This window comes from Nothobranchius furzeri, chromosome 16 (genome assembly GCF_043380555.1).
Source record: "Nothobranchius furzeri strain GRZ-AD chromosome 16, NfurGRZ-RIMD1, whole genome shotgun sequence".
NCBI lineage: Eukaryota > Metazoa > Chordata > Actinopteri > Cyprinodontiformes > Nothobranchiidae > Nothobranchius > Nothobranchius furzeri.
In genome coordinates this window covers 62,330,483-62,344,224 of record NC_091756.1, presented here as the reverse complement: position 1 = coordinate 62,344,224, position 13,742 = coordinate 62,330,483, and the positions used below count along the sequence as shown (strand labels likewise).

The 13,742-nt window shown below is 45.7% G+C and overlaps 1 protein-coding gene across 2 annotated transcripts in view; it reads left to right on the top strand.

Annotated features, from left to right (window-relative positions):
- herc2 (HECT and RLD domain containing E3 ubiquitin protein ligase 2) overlaps positions 1-13,742 on the top strand; it is a 60,193-nt gene extending 46,451 nt beyond the window's left edge. For both annotated transcript variants that reach the window (XM_054734171.2, XM_054734170.2), the window contains exons 69-91: positions 12-165; positions 254-361; positions 456-587; positions 3,896-4,054; positions 4,174-4,292; positions 4,965-5,090; positions 5,184-5,339; positions 5,431-5,745; positions 5,864-6,078; positions 6,190-6,367; positions 6,458-6,619; positions 8,313-8,404; positions 8,498-8,637; positions 8,751-8,938; positions 9,085-9,282; positions 9,372-9,455; positions 9,739-9,880; positions 9,990-10,184; positions 10,413-10,525; positions 12,412-12,602; positions 12,676-12,781; positions 12,862-13,074; positions 13,220-13,742. In XM_054734171.2, the coding sequence (XP_054590146.2) occupies positions 12-165; positions 254-361; positions 456-587; positions 3,896-4,054; positions 4,174-4,292; positions 4,965-5,090; positions 5,184-5,339; positions 5,431-5,745; positions 5,864-6,078; positions 6,190-6,367; positions 6,458-6,619; positions 8,313-8,404; positions 8,498-8,637; positions 8,751-8,938; positions 9,085-9,282; positions 9,372-9,455; positions 9,739-9,880; positions 9,990-10,184; positions 10,413-10,525; positions 12,412-12,602; positions 12,676-12,781; positions 12,862-13,074; positions 13,220-13,492 (3,759 nt within the window). In that variant the 3' untranslated portion in view covers positions 13,493-13,742. The remainder of the gene's footprint in view (positions 1-11; positions 166-253; positions 362-455; positions 588-3,895; positions 4,055-4,173; positions 4,293-4,964; positions 5,091-5,183; positions 5,340-5,430; positions 5,746-5,863; positions 6,079-6,189; positions 6,368-6,457; positions 6,620-8,312; positions 8,405-8,497; positions 8,638-8,750; positions 8,939-9,084; positions 9,283-9,371; positions 9,456-9,738; positions 9,881-9,989; positions 10,185-10,412; positions 10,526-12,411; positions 12,603-12,675; positions 12,782-12,861; positions 13,075-13,219) is intronic.

The window sequence follows — 13,742 nt, the reverse complement described above, 5'->3', positions numbered from 1 at the left end:
GTGATGCTCAGGTCGCTGACATGCTGTTGGAGCTGTGTGTCACTGAATTGGAGGATGTTGCCACTGACTCACAGAGTGGACGATTGTCCTCCCAGCCAGTTGTTGTAGAGAGCAGTCATCCTTACACTGACGATACATCAACCAGCGGCACTGTGAAGATCCCAGGTAAAAACACTTGGCACACATTTCAGTTAGAAATGGGATCACTCACAAGTTTGACAACAAATCTTTGAACAACTTGTTTTTCCTGTAGGTGCCGAGGGTCTGAGGATAGAGTTTGATCGACAGTGTTCAACCGAGAGACGCCATGATCCCCTAACGATCATGGATGGAGCCAACAGAATAGTCTCCGTCAGATCAGGTGATAGGAGGGAGATGCTGTGCCTCAGCTGTAAAATACAACTTGCCTATGTACAATAAAAAATTCATGTGGCTTCTTGTTGTGTGTGTTTCAGGTCGAGAGTGGTCCGACTGGTCCAGTGAGTTAAGGATCCCAGGAGATGAGCTCAAATGGAAGTTTACGAGCGATGGTTCGGTTAATGGTTGGGGCTGGCGCTTCACTGTCTACCCCATCATGCCGGCAGCAGGTGAGCTACGCAACACTAAGTTTTTACTCTAGTTGGGTTCAACATTTTACTGCAGTTCCACAGAAAACAATTTCAATTCAATTCAAGTTTATTTATAAAGCGCCAAATCACGTCAAGAGTCGTCTCAAGGCACTTCACATAATAAACATTCCAATCCAGGTCAGTTCATTAAGCCAATCAGAAAAAATGTTTCCTATATAAGGAACCCAGCAAATTACAGCAAGTCACTGACTAGTGTCAGTGACTATACAGCAATCCTCATACTAAGCAAGCATTTAGCGACAGTGGAGAGGAAAACTCCCTTTTAACAGGAAGAAACCTCCAGAGGATCCTCGCTCAGCCATCCTCCACGACTCACTGGGGATCGAGAAGACCACACACACACACACACACACACACACACACACACACACACACACACACACACACACACACACACACACACCACACACACACACACACACACACACACACACACACACACACACACACACACACACACACACACACACACACAATAATGTGTCTATTGTGATGTCTTAGTAAATATTCTGTTTGGTGAGATCAACTAGCGGATCTCTAATTAAATGGGTAAACTAGTAGTAGCACGTCCAACGTCAAGGAAAGCAAAAAGTTATTATCAGGAGAGGGAGAATGTTTAAGTGGTTAGCAGCAGTGTGCTAGTCGATGGCCCCCTCCATGAGGCCACCACAGCTCAGCAGAACATCGTTGTAGCTTCTTCTGGGGAGAAAAACACTTAGAGATAAAATAAAGTTAACAGCTGAAATAGCAGGAAATAGTACAGTTAAAGAGCAGATTGTAGAATAAAGCAGTAGAGTGTGGAAAGTGGTCAGTGTGTCCTCCAGCAGTCTAAGCCTATAGCAGCATAACTACAGAGATAACTCTGGATAACCTATCCTATTTAGATGGAGGCATGTTGGAGGCAGGACAAGGGAGAGCCGTCTTTACCGACTGTACACTCCACCTCCCTCTACTCCCCCACTTGTCCAGATTTAGGCTAACATCAGATTTTAACTATAGGCCCTATCAAATAAAAATGTTTTAAGCCTATTCTTAAAAGTAGACAAGGTGTCTGCCTCACAGACTAAAGCTGGGAGCTGGTTCCACAGGAGAGAAGCCCGATAACTAAAAGATCTGCCTCCCATCCTAATTTTAGATATTCTGGGAACCACCAGTAAACCTGCAGTCTGAGAGCGAAGTGCTTGGTTAGGAACATATGGAACAATCAGATCACTGATGTATGATGGACCTTGATTATTAAGAGCTTTATAGGTGAGAAGGAGGATCTTAAAATCTATTCTGAATTTAACAGGTAGCCAATGTAGGGAAGCTAAGACAGGAGAGATATGATCTCTCTTTTTAATTCTCATCAGAACTCTAGCTGCAGCATTTTGGACAAGCTGAAGACTTTTAACTACATTCTGTGGACTTCCTGAGAGTAATGAATTACAGTAATCCAGTCTTGATGTAATAAATGCATGAACTAGTTTTTCAGCATCACTCCTGGAAAGGATGCTTCTAATCTTAGCAATATTCCGAAGGTGGAAAAAGGAAATCCTACAAACCTGTTGAACCTGGGATTTGAATGACATGTCCTGGTCAAAGATAACACCAAGGTTCCTTGCTTTGTTCTCGGAGATTAATGTAATGCCATTAAGGTCAGGCGATTGGCTAAGCAATGTCCTTTTCTGGATTTCTGGTCCAAAGATGAGAACTTCCGTCTTGTCTTGATTTAAAAGCAAAAAGTTTAGAGTCATACAATTTTTTATGTCCTCAAGACAAGCCTGTAATCTACCCAACCGATTAGGTTCATCAGGGTTAATGGATGAATATAACTGAGTATCGTCAGCATAACAGTGGAAGTTTATCCCATGCTGTCTAATGATTTTACCAATTGGGAGCATATATATAGTAAAAAGAATTGGTCCAAGCACTGAACCCTGTGGTACTCCACAAGTAACCCTGGAGTATGAAGACGATTTGTCATGTACATTTACAAAATGAAATCTGTCAGACAGGTAGGATTTAAACCAGCCTAACGCTGTTCCTTTGATCCCTACAACATGTTCAAGTCTTTCTAAAAGAACATTGTGATCAACTGTGTCAAAGGCAGCACTGAGATCTAACAAGACTAGAACAGACACAAGATTCTGATCTGAAGCCATGAGAATATCATTTGTAACTCTCACTAATGCAGTTTCAGTGCTGTGATACTCTCTAAAACCAGACTGAAATTCCTTTCATTTCATTAGTGTTTAAATGCTGACATACTTGGATGGCCACTATTTTCTCCAGGACTTTGGATAAAAATGGAAGGTCAGATATTGGTCTATAATTCATTGGGTCATCTGGATCCAGAGAAGGCTTCTTAAGTGAAGGTTTGATTACAGCAACCTTAAAATCTTGTGGTACATACCCATTCACTAAGGATAGATTGATTATATCTAGAATGGGGGCAGTAACCAAAGGAAATGCTTCTTTAAATAATTTGGTTGGGATTGGATCTAAAATGCAAGTTGAAGGTTTAGATAAAGCTAATATTTTTGTTAACTCTGAAAGCTCAACTGGATCAAAACGGTTGAAGCACAGATGAGGTTCTACAGTCACCTCTGATGCTGCCTCACTTACTGAGGAAGAAGAAATCGCATTAGGGAGGATGCTAAAGATTTTGTTTCTAATAGAATTAATTTTACTTGTAAAAAATCCCATGAAGTCATTGCTGCTGAGGGCTAAGGGAATAGATGGCTCAGAGCTATGATTCTGTGTAAGTTTAGCAACTGTACTGAAAAGAAATTTAGGATTATGCTTATTCTCCTCAATTAGTGCTGAAAAATAAGCAGCTCTAGTTTGTCGAAGCTTATTTTTATAAAGCACAAGACTATTTTTCCAGGATAGGTAGGCCTCCTCATGGTGCGTAGAGCGCCATGTTCTCTCCAATTTCCTAGAGTTTTGTTTTAAGGCTCGTAGATGAGAGTTAAACCAGGGAGCCAACTTCCTGTCTCTAATTACCTTCTTTTTTAAAGGGGCAACATCATCTAATGCCACACGTAAAGAGGAATTAACATGATGAACTAAGGCATCAATTTGTGAGGGGCTAGAACTGAAAATATTGCCCTCTGCTACGTTCCTCTGAGATGCTGAGGACAGTAAAGATGGAACAGTTGATTTAAAAGACGCAACAGCGTTGTCAGATAGAGACCGACTATAGTGAAATTTACTTTCATGTCTCTACTGTTTGGTGCAAAAACAGTTTCACTGGTTTGTTGAATGCAACTTGTTTTTTATAGGTCCCAAAGACTTGCTGTCTGACCGCTGTATCCTGTCCTGCCCTTCCATGGACCTGGTCACATGTCTCCTAGACTTCAGGCTCAACTTTGCATCCAACAGGAGCATTGTGCCACGCCTGGCTGCTTCTCTTGCTGCATGTGCCCAGCTAAGTGCTCTAGGTACAGCACAGTTATTTTGTAATTGAGCGTAGATAAAAATTAAACAGCCTGTTCTGTTCTAATTCTAATCAAATGCGAGGCAACTTTTCAGTGAAATATTTGTGCTTTCGTGTGTCCAGCTGCTGGACACAGGATGTGGGCTCTGCAGAGGCTCCGCAAGCTTCTGACCACAGAGTATGGTCAGTCCATCAATATCAACCGGCTGCTGGGAGACACCGAAGGCGAGGCTCGCTCTATTGTGAGTGAAGCTTCCCTTAAACCTACACGTTAAAGAGCTCAACGTAACTTAATGTTGATTGTTTATTTTTCTATGAATTAGAGGAATTGAATTAAAAAAAGTAGATTTTAGAAACACAAACCCACTAGAAAAATAACTTTTCAGTCTGTTGTGTTGGGAAATGACCTCATGAACCACCTGAAATATTTATTTAAACTAAAACGTTTTGATTGGGTGTTGGACAACCTGCTGTTTAGACTCAAATTGATTCAAGATGGCATCACGGCTAATTAGATGGCAAACACCAAGATGGCTATGTTGGTCATTTTTACAGAAACGGAGCCAGAATTTGCCGTGTTAGTAGCTGAGAGTCATTTCAACACCTACTCTGTGTGTTAACTGATCACATGAGAACATACGTAGTCATTTTCCAGATTTGACGGAAAAGTAAGATGATCTTAGTTTGAAACTTTGGCATGAAAGCTGGTACAAGATGCACATTCCTTCATGAACCAGTCAGGCTTAAGTTTAACAACAATTCTTCTTATACATCACATACCACAGTGCCTTTGTTTTAAACAATAAAAGTGACCAACTGTAATATTTAAAAGGGTTGCAGAACCAGTGTGTCATTTAGGAAAACAAGTCCAATATGATTTTCATTAAAATAATGTATAATCCATATTGCTGCAGAGTTTCACAGGCAGCGCTCTGGCTGCTCTTGTAAAGGGGCTTCCCGAGGCTCTACAGAGGCAGTATGAGTACGAGGATCCTATCGTCAGGGGGGGCAAGCAGCTGCTTCACAGTCCATTCTTCAAGGTACAACTTAATGACAATGAACAGGAGTTATTTTTAATCCCATTGAATTAGATGAATGTTTATCTCCGAGACTAAATTTGGTGTGTTTTCAAGGTCTTGGTTGCCCTAGCGTGTGACCTCGAACTTGACACGTTACCTTGCTGTGCTGAGACCCATAAGTGGGCCTGGTTCCGTCGATACTGCACTGCATCCAGAGTGGCTGTGGCCCTTGATAAGAGAACCTCTCTGCCTCGAGCCTTCCTGGATGAGGTAGGGGTACCACATGGCTCCGTCTGTGGCAGTCTTCACTTTTCTTAACACACACAAAAAAAATCCCTGACAAGTTGCCTTTCTTTCAAAGGTTACAAAGAAAATCCGAGAGCTCATGGCAGACCACGAGAGCATGAACGGGCTCCACGAGAGTCACGACTTGTTCAAGCGTGAACACGACGAGCAGCTTGTTCAGTGGATGAATCGGCGCCCAGACGACTGGACCCTCTCTGCTGGAGGGAGCGGTACCATCTATGGCTGGGGCCATAATCACAGAGGGCAGCTGGGGGGCATTGAGGGGGCAAAGGTCAAAGTACCCACCCCAACTGAAGCTCTCGCCACACTGCGGCCTGTACAGCTCATCGGTGGAGAACAGACTCTGTTTGCTGTCACAGCTGATGGAAAGGTCTGTGTTGACTGCGTGCCGCACGTTTGGTTCAAATGCCGTCCAGCTTCATTAATAATTCTTCTTCAAAGGACGAATAAAATTATGTTTTGGTAACTGGTTTTATCTTGATCCTCAGCTTTATGCCACTGGATACGGAGCAGGGGGCAGATTGGGAATTGGTGGCACCGAGTCTGTGTCCACTCCAACTTTACTGGAGTCCATTCAACATGTCTTCATCAGGAAGGTGGCTGTGAACTCAGGAGGGAAGCACTGCCTGGCCCTCTCCTCCGAGGGAGAAGTTTACTCCTGGGGAGAGGCGGAGGATGGAAAACTGGGCCATGGGAACAGAAGGTAAAACCTTTGCCCTCAACAGGAAGCTGCCTTTAATTTAAAAACAAGCTCACGTCTCTGTTTGTTAAAGGTTAGAGTTCTTATTGTAACCGGGGTTCCTTCTGACTTCAGCCCCTGTGACCGTCCTCGTGTGATCGAGTCCCTGAGGGGAGTAGAAGTGGTGGATATTGCAGCCGGAGGTGCACACAGTGCCTGTATCACAGCCAGTGGGGAACTGTTCACCTGGGGCAAAGGTCGTTATGGAAGACTCGGCCATGGAGACAGCGAGGACCAGCTCAAACCTAAGCTGGTTGGTGATCCCTTAGCTCACTCTCTTACAGATCTCTAGTTGATTATTTTTCATGTAAATTAATTAACTGTGAGGGTGATTTTTGTCCAGGTGGATGCACTGCAGGGTCACAGGGTCATCGATGTTGCCTGTGGAAGTGGGGATGCCCAGACGCTGTGTTTAACTGATGATGACATGGTCTGGTCGTGGGGAGACGGGGACTATGGGAAATTAGGGCGAGGAGGAAGTGATGGCTGCAAAGTTCCAATGAAGGTAAAACAAATGACCGATATGTCTGTGAAGTTAGCAAAAATCACTCCGTACCTCTGAGCTCCTTAGCGGTCGCTTTTTTGGAAGACTGAGTGCTTCTAAGTTATAATGATGAACGAAAAGAAAATTCAACCCTGTTTCCCTCTCTATCACCAGCTAGCAAGTCCTCTAAAGGATGTTTGCTCATTGTTGTTGTGGCACATGATTAGGAAACCTCAGTAAGCTGATGGTTCGTTACCATGACTACAGAGTTAAAACACACATCAGTCAATCTAAACATGCAGAGGTTGTTTACTGTAACCATCTACCACCGACACATGTCATACAACCACATTTATCTCATTAGAATTATTACAGCAATAAGTTTGGACAACTCTGTTAGACATTAACATGATGTCTAAGGTTTCTTAATGTCAAGGCATCTGGACGCTGTTCTTCCTTTGGTCAAAGAAAACGGGGAACTGGAACAGATGCATCACGTGATTGTGGCTTCCGAGTTACTACCCGCTAGCCGCCGAAGCTACAACTACTAAGAAACTAACCAACCATAGATAACTGCTTTGGATCCAAATAACATTTTAGATATCAGCCCGATGGGGTTTGCCCCCAAAGTAGTTACCGGCTCCTCATCCACCATCCTTTTGAAAATACCGCGCGGTGTTCTGGGAAATTTTCGACCAAGGCCAGGCTCCAAGACACCCCCCGTGTGGGCACAGAGAACAAACCCTAACCCTCGGTAGAACATGAACATTGGAACACGCCTTGGCGGTTCCTGATGATGTATCTCCTAGGCAACCGGGACGGGACCAAGACATCAAGGCACACGTTGACATGTTCGCATAACTGTGCCACAGAACTAGTTAAAGCCCGGCACTCCCCAGAAGTATGGAAGTGGTTGGTACCGGTTACCCCACATTTAGTCCAGCATGCATCCCCCTCCCTTATGGCTGTTTATGTTCTTCCAACTCAACTCCCACCATATGTTGTCCATGGAAGTTGACGGGTATTGGTCCAACTTTCTTGTGACATAACCAGTGCTGTTTCCTTTTCCCACTTTTTCTTGATGCATTCTGTGCTGGCCTGTTGGCTGAATGTCCTTGTGTTGTCTGGAAAGAGTATCTGAGAGTGGGATTTAATTAGTTTGGAATATCTGTAAGAAGCTTAAATCTCTGCTTCTGGCGCATCTTTAACTCGGACGAGGTCTTCTAATAGGTGAATAGTAGTAAAACCTGGCTAGTCCTGTAGTCTGGACATGGTCTGGTGATGGCTCTCAGTCGTGGGGCGGGATCTGTAGCGCTCTTTCAGACTGTCTCCACATACTATTGGACAACAAACAATGGGACACACTTACCTCCACGAGTGTCAGTCAGCGGGGCAGTCTGCCATACGGTGTCGAAGATGCAAATGCTTCCTTTTTCTAAGTAAACTTAAATGCATCCATCTGCTGTTGACCCAAAGATAAGCCCTGTGATTGGACCAAAATCCCTGTCCGGGGCTGCGGAGGTGCTGATGGAGTGTGCCTAGGCAGACGGGCAGAGCAACATCCTGTTGCTTCGGCCACCGACTGTCTAGATTTTATAGTGATCTAAATAAATCTGCCTTATTTTACAAATGTGAAGCGTTACTCGACACGACTGAAGGTTTTTATTATCCAACATGAAACTGATGATTTAAATGTTTTTTATTTTATCTGTAGATTGACTGCCTTACTGGCCTGGGAGTGGTGAAAGTGGAGTGTGGCTCTCAGTTCTCTGTGGCTCTGAGTAAATCTGGGGCCGTCTACACGTGGTATGTACAGGGCTGCAGAGAAAAGACCTATCACGTGTTGTCGTGGTGAAGTGGGCGGGGCTGGCTAACTTTCATGTGTGTTGTCGTTTGAAGGGGGAAAGGGGATTACCACCGGCTGGGTCACGGCTCTGATGACCACGTACGACGACCCAGACAGGTTCAAGGGCTGCAGGTGAAGAAAGTCATCGCCATTGCCACGGGGTCCCTGCACTGTGTTTGCTGCACTGAAGATGGTACGGAGAAGCTGTCTGTAAATAGTTCTGCTCATGGTCCTCGTTTCGCTGTTCTGGAACGCTGAGTCTCAACCTCGCAGCAGCTTGACATGAGCCCCTTTTCTGTGCAACAGGAGAAGTGTACACATGGGGCGACAACGACGAGGGCCAGCTTGGAGACGGGACCACTAATGCCATCCAGAGGCCACGACTGGTCGCCGCGCTGCAGGGCAAGAAGATCAACAGGGTGGCCTGCGGCTCTGCCCACACCCTCTCCTGGTCCACCAGCAAGCCCACTAATGCTGGGAAGCTGCCCACACAGGTACTGCCCTGGCATGAAAACAGCCTCTCCCATTGTCTCCAGTAGGTGTCAGTAAAGCCCTGCAGACACAAGTATCATCCAGTCAGAGACCTTTGTTTTTGTTTTTATTCAGCTCGATTTTTATGTGTGTGTGTCGCTTCTGTAAGGTTCCCATGGAGTACAATCACCTCCAGGAGATCCTCATCATGGCCCTGAGGAACCGGCTACTGCTGCTGCATCACTTCTCTGAGCTTTTCTGTCCCTGCATTCCCATGTTTGACCTGGAGGGTCGGCTGGGTCAGACGGGCCACGGCCCCTCTGTGGGCTTTGACACTCTAAGGGGAATTCTTATCTCCCAGGGCAAGGTATGACTGCACGGAAGTAAAAACCACAAGGATGTACAAGCAAAGCAAAACGAACTGAATTTGTTTTTATTTTCTTTGTCTGCAAACAGGAAGCAGCTTTCAGGAAGGTGGTTCAAGCTACAATGGTGAGAGACCGACAGCATGGACCTGTAGTGGAGCTGAATAGGATTCAGGTACAATAATGTTTCTGCTTAAGCCCCCCTCCATTCCTACCCCCTCCATGTAAACACCCCCTGGAGATGTTATGTCCCAAACTGGCTCCTGAGCAAATCATGTGATGACTTTCATAAGGAGAGTTTATTTTTTTTACTGGTGTGTGATCTACTCTCCTTCCTGTCTGTGGAACAGAGTCATGGAGCTGCTTCGCCTGTTGAAGAGAAAGCTGCCAAATCCAGCCTTTAGCGGGAAGTTATTAAAGACAAAACACAAATGAAATCTATTTGTTTCACTCTGCAGGTGAAGCGTTCCCGTAGCAAGGGAGGTCTGGCAGGTCCAGACGGAACCAAGTCTGTTTTTGGTCAGATGTGTGCCAAAATGAGTTCTTTCAGCCCAGACAGCCTGCTGCTCCCTCATCGAGTTTGGAAGGTCAAATTTGTGGGTACGTGCGCCTTCCCTGAGTTAATTTTTAGATTTCTTTAGAGGTTACTCTTTATTACCAAACAGATCTCGGGCAGTATATCTGACAGTCATTTGGTTTTCACTTCCAGGTGAGTCTGTGGACGACTGTGGAGGAGGTTACAGCGAGTCCATCGCTGAAATGTGTGAGGAGCTGCAGAACTCTCTGACGCCGTTGCTCATCGTCACTCCGAACGGCCGCGACGAGTCCGGAGCCAACAGGGATTGCTTCCTGTTGAACCCTGCAGCCAAGTCCTCTCTTCATATGAGCATGTTTCGATTCTTAGGTATGGAATATCAGATATACGTCACTAAGTTCATCACTTAGTCAGGGCTGCAAAGGTAATGCAACATGAACTAAAACAGAAAAAAGCTATTTTAATTTAAAAATCTTCAGTCTCATCTTTCATTTTAAAAGGACTAATGAGCCTTGGTACATGTGAAACACCTGGAACACGTTTCGCGTTGGTTCTGGTCTGATCTGTGTGCTGTACTCTGCCCCGCCGTGTCCGCAGGAGTTCTCCTGGGAATCGCAATCCGGACTGGAAGCCCTCTCAGCCTGAGTCTGGCCGAGCCTGTATGGAAGCAGCTGGCAGGCATGAACCTGACCATCGCTGACCTCAGTGAGGTGTGTGGACATCGCTGCTCCTCAGTGCACCATTTATGTCCCTGTGTGAAATGCGCTGTGATGGTTTGGGCTTCACGCTCTAGGGGAGAAGCTCTAATTCTGCAGGACTCGCTTGAAAAAGAGGTTTTAAATCTCAATGGGACTTTTTTCCTGGGTAAATAAAGGTTAAATAAATAAATAATTATCACATTTTTTAACTCCGTAACTGCCAATGACGGCGTCGTCATTTACATATTTTACTGTGTGGGCGTCGGACGAGCCCCCGCACCGTGAGAGCAAACATCCCAGCTCTAAAGCCGATCTTCTTCCGCATACGTCACACGTCACGTGGTCATGAAGCAGAACATCCATGTGTTAGGAGATCGTTTTGGGCCGCTGCTGTAAAAAAAAAGTGAGGCGCGAACCGGAAAAGCTTCTGCCGATAACGAGTTAGACAACGGGTTGTGAAAGAACGGATAACGCTCGAAACGTGTGGACTCTTCCTGATGTCAGAGGTGAGTTGTCTCTTTGTTTTGGTAGGTTTGGTGTCGACATCATCCTAGCGCGCAACGTTCTGTGGCTCTTACAAAAACAGTGAAAATGCTGAAAAACGCTAGCAGCGACGGGCTTTTCCGATCAGCAAACGGCTGGCAGTGAATGAGTTAAGTGTGTGTGTTACCTGCAAAACCAAATGTAGGAATTGTTCTCAGGCAGCATATCAGCTGTTATTAATGAAAAAGGTCTGAATTTCTGGGTTAGGGTTAGGGTGGAATAGTTCTGGTGTTCTCCAGAACTCGGCTGATGATCAGCCCAGTGGTTGGTGGCAGGCTCAAGCAGTCGTCCTGCTACATGCAGAAGTTTTCCTAACCCACACTGACCCACACTGACGCCCTGTGGAGAAATCTCATTTTGGCCGCTTGTATCCGTGATCTCATTCTTGCTGTCACTACCCAGAGCTCACGACCACAGGGGAGGGTAGGAACGTAGACTGACCAGTAAATGGAGAGCTTCGCCTTCCAGTTCAGTTGAACGCCTTCTCCAAATCCACCAAACACACGTGGATTGGTTGGGCGAACTCCCACACACCCTCCAGATCCCCTAAGGGTGTAGAGATTTTTAAGTTTTTGGCTGAATGCAATATGCGTCTGTCCTTTTTTAATGTCAAAAGTAAAAAAACAACAATGGGCTAAAACATGAGAGCTGTGGTAGCCTCCAGGATGAATAAAACAAATTCCCCTGTGATGGGTGAATTCAGGCTTGAAACCTGACAGCTGTACCGATGATGAGGCCTGTGGTCTGTAGTTGTAGTACAAGTTACTGCTCCGAAACAGCTCACAGTAGAAGTTGGATTAATCTGAAATGTCTTGTTTAATTTCCTAATTGAAGCCCTTTAATTGCTTTTGAATCAAACCTGTCCATGCTCAAAGAAGGAATCCTGTTCATCCCGTTGGGTGTTCTACAACATCTGCAACTCACATGATCTGCATTAAAGCAAATGATTCCACCTCAGCTGAAGGTCAGTCTGTGTGTAGGTCCCTCCTTCTTGGAAGCTCAGGCTGTTCTTGACAGATTTCTGTGTAAGTTTCATTGTGGGGTGAGGAGACAGGAGGTGGTGCGATTCCTCTCCTGTCCTCACGCTCCGATCATACGCTCTTGAAACGTCTTTGGGAGAAAAGCAGGGTTGGGAAAATTCCTCTTCCCAATGAAAGCTGCTTTTGTTTTCCAGTTTTGCCCCTGAGATACTACAAAGGTTAGATGGGAAATGATTTTAGCACAAGCCCGAGTGGATGGTTGTAGAGTTCACGAGACTTGTGTTGTGGGCTCGAGTGTTTCTACGACACGAGTTAAAGAAGTTCTATAAAAATGAGTCTGATTGCAGCCTGTGATGGTTTTCCTGTTGTGTTCAGGTTGATAAGGATTTCATTCCTGGGCTGATGTACATCCGGGACAATGAGGCTACTGCTGAGGAGTTTGAGGCCATGACCCTGCCCTTCACTGTGCCCAACGCCAGCGGTCAGGACATCCAGCTCAGCTCCAAATACTCCCACATCACCCTGGAGAACCGTGCAGAATACGTCCGCCTGGCGATTAATTACAGGTGACCAAATGTCCTAAAGATGCGTTTCCAGTCATGCCCTACATCTCTCTCATGGCCTTTTTACCTGGTGCAGACTCCATGAGTTTGATGAGCAGGTGTCTGCTGTGCGTGAAGGGATGGCTCGAGTGGTTCCCGTTCCCCTGCTGTCACTGTTCACTGGTTACGAGCTGGAAACTATGGTGAGATTGAGCAGGGTTCTGTTGTGGAATGGTCTTCACTTTCTCTCCAGGTTTTCATATTCGTGGCTCTTGCTCTTCAGGTGTGTGGAAGTCCAGACATCCCGCTCCACCTGCTCAAGTCAGTGGCCACTTATAAAGGCGTGGAGCCGACGGCACCCCTCATTCAGTGGTTCTGGGAGGTGATGGAGTCCTTCTCCAACACAGAAAGGTCACTTTTCTTGAGGTTTGTCTGGGGTCGTACGCGGCTGCCGCGCACCATCGCTGATTTCCGAGGCCGGGATTTTGTTGTGCAGGTGAGTGTGTTTTATGTCAGCCTGAACTCAGAAGTGTGGTGGAGAAAGGTTGGAAACTCATGGAGATTTATTGAAATGATATAAAGCTCTCTACATGATCCGTACCTTTGATGTTAAGTGTTGTTGTTGTTTATTTTTTTTCAAGGTGCTGGATAAATATAACCCCCCTGACCACTTCCTGCCAGAGTCCTACACCTGTTTCTTCCTGCTCAAGCTGCCCAGGTACTCGTGCAAACAGGTGCTGGAGGAGAAGCTGAAATACGCCATCCACTTCTGCAAGTCCATCGACACGGACGACTACGCTCGCATCGCCCTGTCTGGTGAGCCGGCGGCAGACGACAGCAGTGAAGACTCTGATAACGAGGATGCGGACTCCTTTGCCTCAGACTCCACACAAGACTACCTAACGGGACACTGAAGTCTTGCACGAATGGTGGAAGAGGAGACTCTGTGTTGATCTCACCTGATGCACAAGTTCATTCTGACGTTCGGCCCACACACGAACATCTGAGGGAGGATGTGCAGACTTCAGAAAGAATTATAAGCTAATGAAGTAAGAAACACCACTAATCTCTCATTTAGTTTCTTCAAATGGAGCAACGGCAGTCAGCTGCACTTGATTGTTGTGTTACAGGAGTTACTTGTTATATTGCAGTTACAGCCTAGCA